The following is a 13039-nucleotide window of genomic DNA, read 5'->3' on the forward strand; positions in this document are numbered from 1 at the left end:
GGTTAAGGACATCTGTGTGGCCTAACATCCACTTTCACATCTGTTGTCATACTATTGGGGTCACGCCAGGGTTTCACCAATAGGTAATAGCAATAAGAATGGGGTGTGGCCGAATTCCAGAAGGTGTGGCCACGCCCCTTCAGGGAAAAAAAAACAATGAAACATACTAGAAGACAGATCCTGAGGGTCCCAGCAAGTTGTGGAGAAGGAAGATTGATTCTGCTGCAGCACACACAGGGCAGAGGGGGACATTTCTCCTCCTCCCCAGCTTGATGGGAACCCCTGCAGTGCCCCTCAGGCAATACCAGGCCTGGGTAATCTCTACTGTGTCCCCGTCGCCCGTTTATAGTACCTGATAATAATCTGTAATTTAAGAATCTGGGCATATAACCCTCTAGTTAACTAAGAAATAGGAACATTTACTAAATGATAAGAAATGTTTGACTGCAATACTTCAAACGCTTGAAGCTACTTTGTAAGAGTAACTCAGTGGAGATGGTCCTGACTCCTTAGTTTTACATGTCTTCCAACATGGCAACGCCACCACTAACAAGGAAAGTCCTCCCAGGAGCACACACACCCCACAAAAGCAGAAGGCAATATCATACGTCTGTGTCCAGTCAAAAAACCAACCTAAAAGAGAGAAAAGACAATCAGTTAATTAAGGTTATAAAAATAAATTAGAAGTAAATATGAGAAATCTTGTGAGAATCCCTGGAACTAAAACATGTACTTGAAAAGAAATAACAGAAATTCTATGGCAGCTGCTTTTATTACAACTTTCAGAATCCCTGTGTATAATTCATTATTAAGAATTTTGTGAACAGTATGTGCTAGAACAGTCAGTTATAAAAGTGTACAAGACATTGGTTTCAGATATATAAATAATGACCTAGATCAGTACAGTCCACATAATAATTTTCTAGGGAAGTTTGAAACTGTCCCCCCTATTTCTGCTGTCCCCCTCTGTTCTTTCTGACTCCCGTAATCCTCCTGTCTCCCCCTATTCCTGCTGCTGTCTCCCTCTACCCTTCCCCAGTAATCCTCCTGTCTCCCCCTATTCCTCCTGCTGTCTCCATCTAATCCTCCCTTCCCCAGTAACCCTCCTGTCACCCCCTATTCCTGCTGCAGTCTCCATCTAATCCTCCCTTCCCCAGTAACCCTCCTGTCTCCCCCTATTCCTGCTGCAGTCTCCATCTAATCTTCCCTTCCCCAGTAACCCTCCTGTCTCCCCCTATTCCTGCTGCAGTCTCCATCTAATCCTCCCTTCCCCAGTAACCCTCCTGTCTCCCCCTATTCCTGCTGCTGTCTCCATCTAATCCTCCCTTCCCCAGTAACCCTCCTGTCTCCCCCTATTCCTGCTGCAGTCTCCATCTAATCCTCCCTTCCCCAGTAACCCTCCTGTCTCCCCCTATTCCTGCTGCTGTCTCCATCTAATCCTCCCTTCCCCAGTAACCCTCCTGTCTCCACCTATTCCTCCTGCTGTCTCCATCTAATCCTCCCTTCCCCAGTAATCCTCCTGTCTCCCCCTATTCCTCCTGCTGTCTCCATCTAATCTTCCCTTCCCCAGTAATCCTCCTGTCTCCCCCTATTCCTGCTGCTGTCTCCATCTAATCTTCCCTTCCCCAGTAATCCTCCTGTCTCCCCCTATTCCTGTTGCTGTCTCCATCTAATATTCCCTTCCCCAGTAATCCTCCTGTCTCCCCCTATTCCTGCTGCTCTCCCTCTAATCCTCCCTTCCCCAGTAATCCTCCTGTCTCCCCCTATTCCTGCTGCTGTCTCCATCTAATCCTCCCTTCCCCAGTAATCCTCCTGTCTCCCCCTATTCCTGCTGCTGTCTCCATCTAATCCTCCCTTCCCCAGTAATCCTCCTGTCTCCCCCTATTCCTGTTAAAACATGTACTTGAAAAGAAATAACAGAAATTCTATGGCAGCTGCTTTTATTACAACTTTCAGAATCCCTGTGTATAATTCATTATTAAGAATTTTGTGAACAGTATGTGCTAGAACAGTCAGTTATAAAAGTGTACAAGACATTGGTTTCAGATATATAAATAATGACCTAGATCAGTACAGTCCACATAATAATTTTCTAGGGAAGTTTGAAACTGTCCCCCCTATTTCTGCTGTCCCCCTCTGTTCTTTCTGACTCCCGTAATCCTCCTGTCTCCCCCTATTCCTGCTGCTGTCTCCCTCTAATCTTCCCTTCCCCAGTAATCCTCCTGTCTCCCCCTATTCCTCCTGCTGTCTCCATCTAATCCTCCCTTCCCCAGTAACCCTCCTGTCTCCCCCTATTCCTGCTGCTGTCTCCATCTAATCCTCCCTTCCCCAGTAACCCTCCTGTCTCCCCCTATTCCTGCTGCTGTCTCCCTCTAATCCTCCCTTCCCCAGTAATCCTCCAGTCTCCCCCTATTCCTCCTGCTGTCTCTGTCTAATCCTCCCTTCCCCAGTAATCCTCCTGTCTCCCCCTATTCCTCCTGCTGTCTCCATCTAATCTTCCCTTCCCCAGTAATCCTCCTGTCTCCCCCTATTCCTGCTGCTGTCTCCATCTAATCCTCCCTTCCCCAGTAATCCTCCTGTCTCCCCCTATTCCTGCTGCTGTCTCCATCTAATCCTCCCTTCCCCAGTAACCCTCCTGTCTCCCCCTATTCCTGCTGCAGTCTCCATCTAATCTTCCCTTCCCCAGTAATCCTCCTGTCTCCCCCTATTCCTGCTGCTGTCTCCATCTAATCCTCCCTTCCCCAGTAATCCTCCTGTCTCCCCCTATTCCTGCTGCTGTCTCCATCTAATCCTCCCTTCCCCAGTAATCCTCCTGTCTCCCCCTATTCCTGCTGCTGTCTCCATCTAATCCTCCCTTCCCCAGTAACCCTCCTGTCTCCCCCTATTCCTGCTGCTGTCTCCATCTAATCCTCCCTTCCCCAGTAATCCTCCTGTCTCCCCCTATTCCTGCTGCTGTCTCCCTCTAATCCTCCCTTCCCCAGTAACCCTCCTGTCTCCCCCTATTCCTGCTGCTGTCTCCATCTAATCCTCCCTTCCCCAGTAATCCTCCTGTCTCCCCTATTCCTCCTGCTGTCTCCATCTAATCCTCCCTTCCCCAGTAATCCTCCTGTCTCCCCCTATTTCTCCTGCTGTATCCATCTAATCCTCCCTTCCCCAGTAACCCTCCTGTCTCCCCCTATTCCTGTTGCAGTCTCCATCTAATCTTCCCTTCCCCAGTATTCCTCCTGTCTCCCCCTATTCCTCCTGCTGTCTCCATCTAATCCTCCCTTCCCCAGTATTCCTCCTGTCTCCCCCTATTCCTGCTACTGTCTCCATCTAATCCTCCCTTCCCCAGTATTCCTCCTGTCTCCCCCTATTCCTGCTGCTGTCTCCATCTAATCCTCCCTTCCCCAGTAATCCTCCTGTCTCCCCCTATTTCTCCTGCTGTCTCCATCTAATCCTCCCTTCCCCAGTATTCCTCCTGTCTCCCCCTATTCCTGCTGCTGTCTCCATCTAATCCTCCCTTCCCCAGTAATCCTCCTGTCTCCCCCTATTCCTGCTACTGTCTCCATCTAATCCTCCCTTCCCCAGTATTCCTCCTGTCTCCCCCTATTCCTGCTGCTGTCTCCATCTAATCCTCCCTTCCCCAGTATTCCTCCTGTCTCCCCCTATTCCTGCTGCAGTCTCCATCTAATCCTCCCTTCCCCAGTAATCCTCCTGTCTCCCCCTATTCCTGCTGCTGTCTCCATCTAATCCTCCCTTCCCCAGTAATCCTCCTGTCTCCCCCTATTTCTCCTGCTGTCTCCATCTAATCCTCCCTTCCCCAGTAACCCTCCTGTCTCCCCCTATTCCTGCTGCTGTCTCCATCTAATCCTCCCTTCCCCAGTAATCCTCCTGTCTCCCCCTATTCCTGCTGCTGTCTCCCGCTAATCCTCCCTTCCCCAGTAACCCTCCTGTCTCCCCCTATTCCTGCTGCTGTCTCCATCTAATCCTCCCTTCCCCAGTAATCCTCCTGTCTCCCCTATTCCTCCTGCTGTCTCCATCTAATCCTCCCTTCCCCAGTAATCCTCCTGTCTCCCCCTATTTCTCCTGCTGTCTCCATCTAATCCTCCCTTCCCCAATAACCCTCCTGTCTCCCCCTATTCCTGTTGCAGTCTCCATCTAATCTTCCCTTCCCCAGTATTCCTCCTGTCTCCCCCTATTCCTGCTGCTGTCTCCATCTAATCCTCCCTTCCCCAGTATTCCTCCTGTCTCCCCCTATTCCTGCTACTGTCTCCATCTAATCCTCCCTTCCCCAGTATTCCTCCTGTCTCCCCCTATTCCTGCTGCTGTCTCCATCTAATCCTCCCTTCCCCAGTATTCCTCCTGTCTCCCCCTATTCCTGCTGCAGTCTCCATCTAATCCTCCCTTCCCCAGTAATCCTCCTGTCTCCCCCTATTCCTGCTGCTGTCTCCATCTAATCCTCCCTTCCCCAGTAATCCTCCTGTCTCCCCCTATTTCTCCTGCTGTCTCCATCTAATCCTCCCTTCCCCAGTATTCCTCCTGTCTCCCCCTATTCCTGCTGCTGTCTCCATCTAATCCTCCCTTCCCCAGTAATCCTCCTGTCTCCACCTATTCCTGCTGCTGTCTCCATCTAATCCTCCCTTCCCCAGTAACCCTCCTGTCTCCCCCTATTCCTGCTGCTGTCTCCCTCTAATCCTCCCTTCCCCAGTAATCCTCCTGTCTCCCCCTATTCCTGCTGCTGTCTCCCTCTAATCCTCCCTTCCTCAGTAATCCTCCTGTCTCCCCCATTCCTCCTGCTGTCTTCCTCTTATCCTCTCATCCCCCATATTCCTCCTTTCTCCCCCCTGTTCCTGCTGTCTCCCTCTGATCTTCCTCTCCCCCTTATTCTTCCCTTTATTCCTCCCATTTCTATCGTCTCCCCTTATTCCTTCCACTGTCCCCTTGTTACTGCTGTTTCTGTACTTATCTTACCTCACTATGGGTTTCCTTATCCTCTCTCCTTCCATCTTTTCTGGCATCTCCTCCTGTTACCCACGCATCTCTCATTTCTCACTGCGGCTGCTGGTGGTAGTGGGTGTGGGTACTGGGTTGTTACTCGTTCTGGCTTTTCCTCTATTTTCTGTACCCCGTCCCCTTTTCCCTATCACTCAATCTTTACCCTGTTCCCTACCTACAGTACCTTTCCCTCTCTTACCCATCACTCTTCCCTTTCTCTCTCCTCCCACCATATCCCTCTCCCATGCTTTTCCCTCCTGTCTTTGTCCTGTTGTTTTCCAATATACAGTGGTGGACAATATATCGATACAGTACTGTGTCAATGTTATTGGTTTGTGGGACGCAGGGGGATACAGCTCCCCGTATTTTGTGGTGCTATGGCCGGATTTACAGGGGCAGCTGGAAGAGAAGAGGGGGCTGTTGCAGCACCCTATGCTTACAGGAAGGAGGGAAGGGGGCCAGGACCACTTTTCTGTGCGGTGAAAAATGGTACGGCTGCATCTGAGAGGAAGCTGGTGCAGCTCCCTAAGCTTACATAGGCTGCAACGCTTGATAGGGGTGGACAAGGGTTCAAGAGGGAGGGAGGTGGGGTGCGGCCTCAATACTGTGTGTGTGGCAACCAATCAGAGGGCAGAATTCCTCTAAATGACACCTTCTCCCCACCCATTAGCTGTGAGGGGAGGAGGGGGCAGGGTTGTAAACACTTGTTTGCATCATTATTATATAGATATTCCTGACATAAAACAATATATAATTTTAGCTTTGTAATGGAATGATGTAATGGTGCAGAGAGCAATGAAACATGACCTGCAGGATGTTTATCATATTTATCTTATTGTCCTCTCTCTTTTTATCACCGTGACGCTCAGTATTCTCATTCACCAGAAAATTTGTGTCTGTGTGCCAAGAAAAGGAAACAAACTCATTTTAATATCTTACCAACAATAGGAGGTCCAAGGCAATTTCCAACACCAGCAAAGAACATCAGTATCCCGTAGGCATGAGTTAGTTTATCCAGCCCAACAATGTTTGTTGTTACGTACGGGAATATTGACCAGTTCCCAGTAAAAAATCCTATTGTTCCAGCAATAATCGCCAAGGTGGTGTACGTTTTGGCAAAAGGAACTGCAAATATTGCCAAACCTGTTGCTATTAGAGTAAAAACATACAGATACAAAGTGTTAATCCACTTAAAATCAGCCATGATGCCTAAGACGAGCTTCCCGAAGGCCATCATAATGCCGATGATGGACACTAGTGGTACTACCATGGTCTCTTTATCAATATTGGCACTTTTGGCAACATCTTCCAATAGAAAACTCGGTGGAAACCCCCCAATGTCAAAAAGCAAAATGTTAATGAAGAGGGCAGTGAATACTTTATTTTTGAACAGATTCATAGTGGCTTCCCAGTAATCCAAGTAACGGTGGAATTTATTTTTAACAAGCTGTTTGCATTTTCTTTTCTCTACAACTGTGTTATTACCATTGTCCTTTTCAATCTCACACATTGATCCTCTTTTACTGAGGTTATTTTCCTGCAAACAGAAGTCCCCATTTGATTCATGGGGTTTTTCCTTTTCAAACATCCCAATGACTTCTTCATTGTTCTGTTCTGATTCATGGTAGATGAGGTAGGTATCTGGAACTTCTTTTTCCAAGCATTGCTTTTCTAGTGTAGCACTGGGTAACTGAGCCAGGGGCCTCATCAGAATACCACATGCCAGTATGTTCAACGACAGTGCCCCCACAATTAACAAACACCCATCTAATCCATAGAGAGATATCAGCTCCTTCTGCAGGCTCGCATATATAAATGTACCAATGCTGGAACCTGGAAAATACAGATAAAAATGTTTTATTAGGACATATTAAACCCGCTCTCCCTTCTATCTGAGCCAAGACACTTAGAGCATGCAATTCCCAGAATTTTCATGTGAACAACATTGGATCAGGGCCTTGTCTGCACTTATAATCAATACAAATATCAACAGAATCCTGAAACAGGGGCTGAAGAAAGAGTATTGAGCTTCCAGGTATAGGAACATTATCATTCTACTCAATGATGGAAATGGAAGCTTGTAGATGAAAAAACAATGTTGTGTAGGTTACAGCCTGACAAGTGATGTACCTTTTATAAGTGCAGGGTTTGCAGTGCATGTGAACCCTTCGGGCAATGCAGCCGACACTGTACACCCTGCACGCATATATTTTACTCACCTCTCCGGAGTACTTCATCAGCGCTGCCGAGCAGCAGAAAACACCGGGAAAATGGTGTAGCGGCCATTTTCCCAGAGATTTGCACATGTGCAATAAAGAAGTCATGGCATGCACAGTAGGCTCTGGCACAGTGACAGAGTCTCCTACGCTGCGAGAGGGGAGGGGTCCCTCATGGAGACTGTACATGGGCCATCTCCTTTCTTAAAACGCCCCACGGGATGTCATATGTGATAAATAACAGCCATCATACTACACTCAGTGGAGACAGCAATTTTACAGTGAAGCAAATTATTCAGCACAAGGTTGGTTTGAACTGTGGGTTTGGGGGGAAGGATGTCTCCACACATTTTTTCAGACTCAGTTTGACTAGAAAATGTTGCCAATGTTGGGCTCATATAAAGTTGGTAGGGCAATGGGCCTTTATTACAAAAACAAAACAAAACACCTGTGCTTGCATAAATTGCATATTAATTGAGGGAAAGGGGAATAAGACCCTGCGCAGGAAGAATAAATATATGAGTATGTATTAATCAATAAACCAATAGACACGTTATTGTTCTAGATAAATAATCGTATAAATAACAATATGTTAGTGGTGCTCCCTGGAATAAATAAATAAATAAATATCTATGTTAATGTGAATTGCGAGGGCAAAAAATAAAATTCCTTTTTTTAGGCACTCGAATAGAAATTTAAAGATAATGATAATTAAAACTTAACTTTTATTACCTACTTATATTTTAAAATATAGTTTGATAAATCAAGGCAAAAATTTATAATAATATATTGTCATATATTCCTGAATGATCTATGTATCCATGGAATAAATTGCATATGTTAACAGCTAAGTAGAGCTGTGCGCACAGGTCTGCAGCCACACATGCACAGTGCGAAATAATGCACATTGGGGCTGATTCAGCGGTGCAATGCTGTGCGCAGATTCCTGATTATCGGGAATCTGCGCGCCAACAGGACCCACCCTGATGGACAGGCAGAGGCATTTAAGGGGCAGTTTCCTGGGAGTGGCAAGGCCAGGGACTGCATCGACGGATGCACGTTCCTGGCCTCGCAAGCCAGCCAGCCTGATTAAGCTGAGGCTTACTCAGCTGGCCGGTGGCCTGTCGCCATCCACCATGGCAACCATCAACAACCAATGGTCGCGATGGTGATTCCAGCCTGCGACCTCAGTCACGTGCTGGGTTTGCAATGCAGCAGGGGATGTCATACACCTCCTGCTGCATTTGCATATTAGCAAGGACGGAATTGCAAAGCTGCCCGAATGCATACATCACATATCTATAGCCCGCATGCATACATCATATATCTATAGCCCGCATGCATACATCATATATCTATAGCCCGCATGCATACATCATATATCTATAGCCCGCATGCATACATCATATATCTATAGCCCGCATGCATACATCATATATCTATAGCCCGCATGCAGCTTAGCAATTCTGTCCAATGCTGAATCACCCCCATTATTACACCAAGCAAACTGGCGAGATTTAGCTGCATATTTACAGTACATTGTGAGAAGTATCTTATGTATAAAACATACAACTCAAAGGCCACAATGTGGACCTTTGTGTATGGGCGACAGGTGCACATTAAGACCAGGGCTGCATACGGTTGTAACTAAGTCACATTACAATGTAACATGTTAGTTTCTCTCAAGGTGCATTTCTTTAACATACTGTAACATAGCTAACCCCAACTTCACCATATTTCCAGTAAAGTCAAAATATCAATCAGTTACATTCCTACACCGCCTGTTCCTACACCGCCTGTTCCTACACCGCCTGATCAACCATTAGGCTGCAACTGCAGTAAGATCTTATACCTGAAGTGCAGCCGGACCTGCCACCACCTCCAAGTCCTACCCAATCCAGTGCAGTGTGAAGTGCTGACTGGCACCTTACTCCTCCAATCATTGTGGACATCAACTATGCCCTGATGCAGCCAGTGCTAGATAGCACAGAGAAGCCCCTCCACCCTCAAGAAGCAGTTGCACTGCCGCAGCAGGATAGGGATTGCGACTATGATATCAAGATATGTGATCGCAACGCAGGCTTCCATGAGGGAAAGGAGGGGGGAACTCCTTTCCCTAGATAGATAGATAGATAGATAGATAGATAGATAGATAGATAGATAGATAGATAGATAGATAGATAGATATGAAATAGATAGATTTAATAAAGAGTTACAATGTATAACCTTAATAAAAGATATCGCAAAAGCTTGGAAAAAAAGAGCAAAATTTTATGAAAATACTGAAGTTTTAGTACTGAAACAAATGTATTTGTGATTGAAAGACTTTATTATTATTATTATTATTAATAATAATAATAATAATAATAATAATAATAATAATAGTAATAATAATAAGGCAAATTAAAATAAAGTTAATGAAAATTATTGTGAGACAATTTATTTGGAAAGACCACTTATGCTGTAGAGAGATTATTAATATTATTGATATTGATATAGAGCCACAAATGATGCAGCGCTGGGAAGGGAATATTCACATTCACACTAAACTCCATAACACACAAGTGCACATACTAGGGGCCATTTTAGTCAGCAGACAATTTACCTACCTGTATATATGGTGTGGGAGGAAAGCTACAGTAACACAGGATCAACATACAGACTCCATACAGACACAGCTTTGGTCGGGAACAGAATCAGAAGGTACACATGGGGGGTGTTTGGGGTGCGTCAAGTGAATTTGCCTTGAGTGGGCGGAAACCTTAATCAGGCCCTGATTCCAAACACAATATAGCTGAAATGTTATCAACCATAGAAGACTCGTCACATCATATATATTATAGCAGCAATGTCACCTATGTGGCTCTGTCCTAGGTGCCTGTATGAATAAATGAAATGCATAGGAAACTTTATCTGCTTTGTAATTTTATTAATCGTTCAGTTTCAAAACAGGTATCATTTTGTCATAAATGAGCTGCGGAGAAGGTGTGGCTTGACTACGTCCATCAGATTGAATACGTCCACCATGTCACCACATAGTCTACCTCACCTTATTGCTCCCTCCAGTTCTCTCACTCCTGCTTCCGGCCCTTAGAGCCCCTTACACTGGCTCACTCCTTATGGCTGCCCCTTACCTTTACACTGTAAGCTCCATGAGCAGGGCCCTCCTCCTTACTGTTCTCATTACTTACTTCTTTCTGTCCCTGGACTCTACTCCTCTGTTCTTTTCATTTCTTCAGATGACCTAGCCCCATTATCTGCACCCAGTTAATAGGTACAGGTTTCGGCTTGCGCTGAATATTTCCATTGCACCCCTTGCATCAGTGTGTTGAGATTTGTAGTGCTATTTGTCACTTGTCTACTGTATTGTACTGTACTATTTTACCCTGTACTGTCTTATTGTTTCGCCCTCTGTACAACGCTGCAAACCACTTATGACACCCCATAAATAAAGTTTAATAATAATAATATTTATCCTACCTGTTGATACGATACCAAGTGCGAGCCCTCTGCGTTTTTCAAAGTACTGACAGGTGATAGTGACTGTGGCTGTGTACAGTAAGCCGCATCCAAACCCTAATGACGGAAACAGTAAAATAAGTTGTATAAAAGGTAATTAGGTGGGCATTCTTTGTGTGTTGGAAAGCACATGACACCTACTTGCACCTCTGCAAAAAAAAAGAATCAGATTAAAGGTGCGTACACACCAGACGATTTTTTGCACTATTTGGGCGATTTGATGCATCAAAACGAAAAATCATGTAAATCGTGCAGGGTGTACGAACTATAATTATGCCAATGCGCATTCCCGCTGGTCGTTGGTCACATCCTCAGATCTGGCAATCTCGATAACGACCCTATATCTATAACGTCCTATATCGTTAGATCGTTGGTCAGATTGCACAGTGTGAATGCACGATATCGTTTGCCCGGGAGCTGCAGGGAGCTCAAGGGAAATCATTGACGACATTGCATCGTTTGCAGGTCATCTAGTGTGTAGGGGCCTTTACAAGAATTTTGAGGATTGCATGAGTTGTCCACAGGTGAATAAATATATCTGACTTGCTTGGTAATTATCACATCTGTCCCCTTACAAGGAAATCCTGCAAACTGGACCTGTTGGGACTACTACAAATAATTGCTTAAAGTGTATTGAAAACAAGAGAAAACTTTTTTAATTATCTTTCCTACCGTTTTATCAGTTTCACTGGCTTCAGTTGCGTGAAATGACTGATGGACATGCAGAGTGATCCAATGCTGCGTCTATGGATACATCAGAGGATCACAGAAGCTGGCAGGAGGTGTCTTCTTACACAAGATACTTCCTGCGGCATTAATATACAAAGTTGTAGAGGCTGTGTAATAGCGAGTCAGGCCCAATATGACATGTAGGGTCCTATTCAGGTTACTCAGGATGTCCGGTGGTTTCACATTACTGTAGCCAGTGAAGCTGCTCACAAGGAAGTAGCCACTGGCAGGGCCGTAGAGAGCTGTGCCGGATCCTGGTTCTTTCTAGGAGGTGTGACAACAACAACAAAACAAAGTTTGTTGCTCAGCCCGCTCCACAAGGTGGGCACCATGCGCCCCTTAGCCAGGGGCGGGTGTAGTAGCTATTACCGCCGGCCGCATGGCCGACGGTTCAATTCCCAACAGCGGCAGCCTGGCACGGGTGAAGATCCCGATCGTTAAAATGGTAAGTATCGCTAACCCTATTTTCCCCCCTAACCCTCCCTTAGGGGTGCCTAACCCTAACCTCCCCCCCAAGTGCCTAACCCTAACCCCCCTCTAAGTGCCTAAACCTAACCCCCCCTTCCTCGCAGCCTAACCCTAAATCTCCCGGGGGGGTGCCTAACCCTAACCCCCCCCCTTCCCCTAGCCTAAACCAAACCCTCCCAGGGGGTGCCTAATCCTAAATCCCTCCGGGAGCCCTAAACCTAACTCTCCCCCCTGCGCGGCTGTCCTCGTCCGGCGCCCGGCTTTCCTTCGTTCAGTATGCCGGGCGTTGGGCTCCCGGCATAGGTCTATTGACAGGCGGCGAGTTTTCGACGCCTGTCATTAGTACCTTGCCGGGATTAGAAAGTCGGGCATTTAGACCGTCGGCTTCCTGACTACATCCCCCAGGGGCAAATACAGGAGGGAAGGGGCGTAATCAGTGTGCTCCCCCTCCCTCGTCTCAATGCAGCCCAGTACACAGCAGCATGTACTGGGCTAGGGAGACGCAGGCTGCTGCCGCTAACATGTAAGGGAGGGGGGCGTGCAGCGGACCCAGTCCCCCTTCGGGTCTCTTCGTCAAGCCCAGGTAATTAGTACTCCCCATTCTCGATGCCCCTGGTCACTGGCTTCAGCACACCCACAAAAGGCCGATACTCCCCCATTTTCTGGGATGCCGCTTGAGGCCGCTTACGTTCCCCCCCAAAAAAAGGCTGTGGCATCTGGGCACTGCAGGTGAGCTCACAGAAAGAGATCTTCACATGTGCAGTATAGATCCTGCCCATGCGAAGATCTCCAAATATCGGTTTTGTACGCAAACCATCAGGCTTGCATTCAACTCTGAATTAGGCCCTTCGGAAGAATTATTGTACTAGGAAACCAGAAATGCTTAGTGACACTTGCACTTTAACAAAGCAACAATCACAGCAAATGCCAGTCTGCACACATTTTAAAAATATTAAATTAACACTGTAACACTTTATGTTTCAACAAAATACACAATTATTGTCCCCTGCTAATGAAGTAATTTCCAGCTTGTTGCATCTATTTCAAATAAATCTGATTTTCAAGACTGTAGACAAAACAACCCTGGTGTGCCCTGTACATACTTCCTAATGGCAGCGAGACACTTAAGG

At 46.4% G+C, this 13039-nt stretch overlaps 1 protein-coding gene across 1 annotated transcript in view; it reads right to left on the reverse strand.

Moving 5' to 3' along the window:
- Window positions 1-454: 454 nt before the first annotated feature.
- Window positions 455-13039, reverse strand: part of SLC16A9 (solute carrier family 16 member 9) — a 44698-nt gene continuing 32113 nt past the window's right edge. The window contains exons 4-6 of the mRNA XM_088450383.1: window positions 10674-10769; window positions 5917-6810; window positions 455-633 (exon numbers count right to left, since the gene is read on the reverse strand). Of these exons, the coding sequence (XP_088306509.1) occupies window positions 455-633; window positions 5917-6810; window positions 10674-10769 (1169 nt within the window). The remainder of the gene's footprint in view (window positions 634-5916; window positions 6811-10673; window positions 10770-13039) is intronic.

The sequence above is a fragment of the Taudactylus pleione genome, unplaced genomic scaffold, assembly GCF_031769625.1.
Source record: "Taudactylus pleione unplaced genomic scaffold, aTauple2 ptg000518l, whole genome shotgun sequence".
Taxonomy (NCBI): domain Eukaryota; kingdom Metazoa; phylum Chordata; class Amphibia; order Anura; family Myobatrachidae; genus Taudactylus; species Taudactylus pleione.